The sequence below is a fragment of the Populus euphratica genome, unplaced genomic scaffold (assembly GCF_000495115.2).
Source record: "Populus euphratica unplaced genomic scaffold, PopEup_1.0 scaffold617.1, whole genome shotgun sequence".
Lineage (NCBI taxonomy): Eukaryota > Viridiplantae > Streptophyta > Magnoliopsida > Malpighiales > Salicaceae > Populus > Populus euphratica.
The window spans coordinates 32,074-37,372 of record NW_011500484.1 but is presented as its reverse complement, the minus strand read 5'-3'; the positions used below and the strand labels follow the sequence as shown (position 1 = coordinate 37,372).

The window sequence follows — 5,299 nt, the reverse complement described above, 5'->3', positions numbered from 1 at the left end:
GAATTAAAACCCAACAAATATACCATAAATAATTTTAAAAACAAGTAGATCACACATTAAGGTTCAAAATCAACCTATACAACTCAAAAAAGTCAGCCAAAACTAAACTAGTTAGGTTGGAACAAGAAGAAACAGTGTTGGGAAAAACAAGTGTTGACATATATTGTTTACTTGTTTGATGACTAGTCGGGATTTTAAGGATTTTTTACATGTTTTATAATGGAAGGGAGGCACATGGATGACCCTATAGTGTTAACATATCTTCTTATTCTTATAAGTACAGGCAGTGTCAATCATGCTTATTAAAGCTAGGAGATCGAGGGTTAAGAATTTTGATCTATCTTCTCCTCTTTAATGTGACAATTTTTTAAGCATTTTTTTTTCTCATGTTGGTTTTTGCTTTTGGTAGCTAGGTTTTTCTTTTTAAGAATCTCCTCGAATCTATGTGTATGTATTCTTTTGTTTTGTTTTTTTTTTTTTTTTTTATAGAATGTCTTATACTTTTATTGTTTAGGATCATTTGTTAAAAAAAAAAAATAACACCTAAACTAGCAAAATAATATTATGCAATTATATTTTTTTCTTATTGATTATGGATTCCTAATTAATTAAATTTTCCCTTAATAAGCAGGGTGTTTTTTACTATGTTTTTTTAAATTTTACTTGATCCTCATTTTTATTTTTAATTTTTCTCTTTTACAATTTCTTCTCCTATTATTTTTTAGTCCCTATAATTTATAATAATTTATTCTATGTTTTTTTAAATTTTACTTGATCCTCATTTTTATTTTTAATTTTTCTCTTTTACAATTTCTTCTCCTATTATTTTTTAGTCCCTATAATTTATAATAATTTATTCTCTCTCTCTCTCTCTCTTCACTCTTTGAACTCTCTTCTTTCAATTATTATTATATTATAATTATAAAATATAATTAAATAAAAAAATTAAGGGTAAAAAATGAGTTATGATAATAACATTAAACTGTTGTAAAGAGGATTAATACAGTTTAAATCAAGAATTTTATCTTGTTGAGCATCTTTCATTATTTTTTTTTGCACTTGATTTTTAAATTATCAATAAGAACACCATTAACGATATTATTACTACCAGTATATGATATCATTTTCTATATAATCATAAATTGGTGGGTGATTCAAATCCTCAATATAACCAAAATAATCAAATAGTTGCCTTCTTTTCTTGTACTTCTAAAACAAGTTTTCAAAATTGACCTTGGATTCATGATCACTCTTCCTATAATACTCTAATTTTCTATTTTTCATCTTTCTTAATTGACAAGACAATTCTTTAACTTTCATCTACATGTTTATTATATTTGGTCAATAGTTTAATTTTTTAATTTATTTTTATTTGTTTTTTATAACCAAATCCTAAACCTTTCTTTCTTTAGAAAAAAAAAACATGTTCATTCCCTACTGCACAAGCATATAGTTATTCAACAAAACAAATCAACTAACTATCATAAATTATTTAATTCGAATATCATTTAACACATATAAAAACAACAAAAAAAGATAACAAGTATAGAAATATAAAATTTTGAGAAGAAATTCTAATTTATCATTTTATTATTAAATATATTTTTTCAGGTGGCTTACTTGAGGTTTACAAATAAAAATATAAAAAATAGTATAATTAAAAAATAAAAATAATTAAAAAAATATTAAAAAAAAACTGTATAAATATTTTTTTCTTCATGGATGGTCCGGAGTGGATTAATGAAGAAAAGTCTCTTAGAGACTAAGATGTCATGTGATATCATCTTTTTAACTGTATATAAATAATATATCACTTTCTCATTATACATGTTGCATAAATTATTTATAAAAATAACTTTTAAATTATAAAAATCACATTAAAAAAAATCTTAATTTCTTTACATATTTTGAGAGAGAGAACTGATTCTAATTTCAAACTAAATCCAAAAGGAAAAATCTTCTTCTCCCTCAACAATTATGCTCTGAACTCTAGCAATAAAAAAAAGGAAAGAAATGAAGACAAATCCTAATGTTGCTCATCTTCGAAGCTTCCCACGATCCCATCCAATCCTAGACGGTTCACAATCCATAGCCCAGCCCATCTCCAAACCCCACCAAACTTAGCACATAAGGACTCTTCAGACTCCAAAAGTCTTCGAAAAATCAGGGAAAATGGCGTCTTCAGACCCTTCCAGGCCCGTAACCGGCTACCCTGTTGTCCCAAACGGCATCCAGAACCCTGCCCTACCGGCAGGCTCTGCCTATGCTTCCCAAGCCCCACCACCACATCAACCCACTTACCCTTACACCTACAACACCAACGAAACTTACCCTAACCAACGCGCCATCTTCCTCCGCCGCGTAATTATCGCTCTAATCATCTTCACAGGCATCTTTTTCACCATTCTCTTCATTTGCTGGCTAGTCATCCGACCCCACTTCCCTGAATTTCGCGTCACCTCTCTCTCTATCTCCAACTTTAATGTCTCCACATCGTCCTCCAGTGTGACTGGTACCTGGAACGCCAGGTTTCAGGTTTCTAATCCGAACAAGAAGATGAAAATCTCATACAATGAGATACAGACTTCGATCTTTTATAAATCGGAGTTCTTGTCCCGGACGAGGGTTCCCCCGTTCAGACAGGGCAAAAAGAATGTCACTAATATCGATGTGGAATATGGGGCGACGAGTTCTTATATCGGCGAGCGGTCGGTGAGTCAGATTAATTCTGATGAAGGGCGTGGATTGGTGAGTTTTAATTTGAGGATTGTTGCTGATGCGGGGTTTAAGGTTGAAGGGTTTTGGGCAAGAAGAAGGTTGCTTAGGGTTTATTGTAATGATGTTGCAGTTGGGATTTCAAGGAATGGTCGATCTGGGAACTTGACTGGTGGTGCCACGCGATGTAGTGTTTATGCCTGAGTGGAGAACTTTACTGATTGGGAGTAAGACGAAGCAGAAGACAAAGTTTCTTAATGTAATTTGTTTTGGTTTTTAACTGAGGACTGATATTCCGGATTCCGAAAATGGAGTTGGCGGGGGTAAATTGATTTAGGTATTTGTGGATCATGTAGAGTGCTTTGGGAAAAATAATGCTGATTTCATTCAAGAATTTGATTGCCTGAAATTGTGGGTAATCTTATTTTTCAGATTGGTTTCTTATATTGCTGTGAAATTGAGAAGTTAATAGAGGAAGTAAAGGAATCTTGAAAGTATATGGATTGTAATGGTGATGTTATTGCTGTTTGTGTCTTTGTTTGGTAGGTAAGTGTTACATTATTCATTGCTTTCGTCTAAAGACTGCCGTCGAGACAGATTTTTTTTCTTAGGCGTAATTGCTAACAGGTAAAATGATTAAATAGTTGTAGGTTTGGTGTGGAGATTCATCTGGGGCCGTTGCATTGTTTAAGTTGCAACAATTGAGAGATGAAGAGATTGTGCAATAAAGATGATGCGTAGAGCTATCTTGAAATCCTCTTCTCTTGCTTTTCTACTCCATTTCAGTGGGGTGTGATTGAATAATGAGAGGAGATGGTTTTAGAGAGTTTGCGATGGGTTTATTCGTTTCAATTTGAGGAGAATTATGCCTATAGCTGGTAGTTATTTGGGGCAAGTTGTGTTTATCTTATGAGAAATTTGAGGCTGTTGTGTGCCTTAGATTTGTGATGCTAGACAATTAGAGCTAAATTATATAGCTTTTTTTTAAAGGATTCTCCTTGGGATGGAGCAGATAATGAAAACTGGGATGGAATTCCACCGATTCTTGTCGAATGCTGCCTGCTGGTTAGGTTTTACCTTATCTGCCAGGCAAGTGGACAGGTCTTGCTTTTGCTTTATTTGATCCCTTGTTCTCACTCTGTCACTTTTTCGGTATTGTTCCATTAGTGCTTGTTCTCTTGAAGTAGCCTTTTGAATTCAAGCAGAAGCACGCAGTTGCTTACAAAATCAGCATTGTTTACCTGTGCTTTCCTTTTGTTCAAGCATGCTATCTTGTTCTTGGGGTGGAGGGCAATAAGATGCCTTCTCCTTTTGTCTTTGTTCTTCCTTTGATTGAGTGCATTTGTGTAGATTCTTTATTTTTCATCCATGTAGCTTCGAGTGTTTATATTTTGGTCTTAAAACATCATAATTGTTCAATCAATAAGAGTAAATTTGAAAAAGGTATTGATGCCTCCGCTATTTCGTCTAAATTACAATTACAACACATATATTATAATTTATTAGCAAGTCTCTGCTTATATGGCATTTTTCCAACTTCAATATATTTTTTTAATAATTTATTAGTACAAATATTCTTAAATTCATTATATTAAATATGGACATTATTATTGATAACTTCTTCTATTGTATTAAGAATAAACTTTAAATCCTTCCCATAACATAACACAAGCAAGATAACCTATTTTGTACGATCAATTTTCACTTAAGAAGACGAAAGGTCTGCCCTACTGTTTGATGTATGTTTTTTTTAATAATTAACTGGTTTCGAAATTTTAAGTTGTTCTAATTTTGTATTTAATTCTAATTCTAGCTATTAAGTAATTTAATTGAAAAATAATAATCAAATTACTAAACAACTTAATTGTAAAATAAAATAAAAATAATTTATATTTTAATTACATTCGAGAATTGAATTGGCTATATATATATATATATATATATATATATATATATATATATATATATATATATATATATATATATATATATATATATATATATATATATATATATTCATGTCTTCAGCTATTCTAGCAATCTATTAAATCCTAGTATAAGACAGTTGTTAAAAAAAAAATAAGAAGCTACAACATAATTACACGTACAAATAAATTCAACTCAATATTGGATTGACACTCTTTTCAAATCACAGAATTATTTCTGGCTTTACAAAAATTTTCCCAATAGACCTCTTTTAAAATAGTATTTCTAAACCTCTTTTAAAATCATTTAAAATCACAAGCAGATTTTTCTCCTCAAACCCTTAAGTACTTTATAAACTCCTCAGCAAATCATTTTCAAATCTAAATCACAATATATTTTTTAAACTAAATTCTAAAATATTTTAAATATAAAAAAAGACTTTTATCATGAAAACTTTTTCAATACAACTTCAAAACTATTTTCCTCACATTGGCATTACAAACCTGGTATTTAGCAAAATCTTAATCATATTATGCTACCATCCTTAAAATCACCAATTCTTCTTATTTCTAAGATTAGAAAGAAGTACTAGTTAAAAACAAAACCAAAGATATATATATATATATATATATATATATATATATATATATTTTATTCT

The 5,299-nt window shown here is 30.2% G+C and overlaps 1 protein-coding gene across 1 annotated transcript; it reads left to right on the top strand.

The window, feature by feature from the left end:
* The first annotated feature begins 2,070 nt into the window (after window positions 1–2,070).
* On the top strand, window positions 2,071–3,260 carry LOC105114962 (protein YLS9-like). Its single transcript, XM_011011702.1, has one exon. It carries the CDS (start codon window positions 2,173–2,175, stop codon window positions 2,917–2,919), a length of 747 nt encoding a protein of 248 aa, XP_011010004.1. The 5' UTR covers window positions 2,071–2,172; the 3' UTR covers window positions 2,920–3,260.
* The last annotated feature ends 2,039 nt before the right edge of the window (window positions 3,261–5,299 follow it).

Bases quoted from the DNA above. Each gene is read 5' to 3' on its own strand.
- LOC105114962 (XM_011011702.1), top strand. From the start codon at position 2,173: ATGGCGTCTTCAGACCCTTCCAGGCCCGTAACCGGCTACCCTGTTGTC.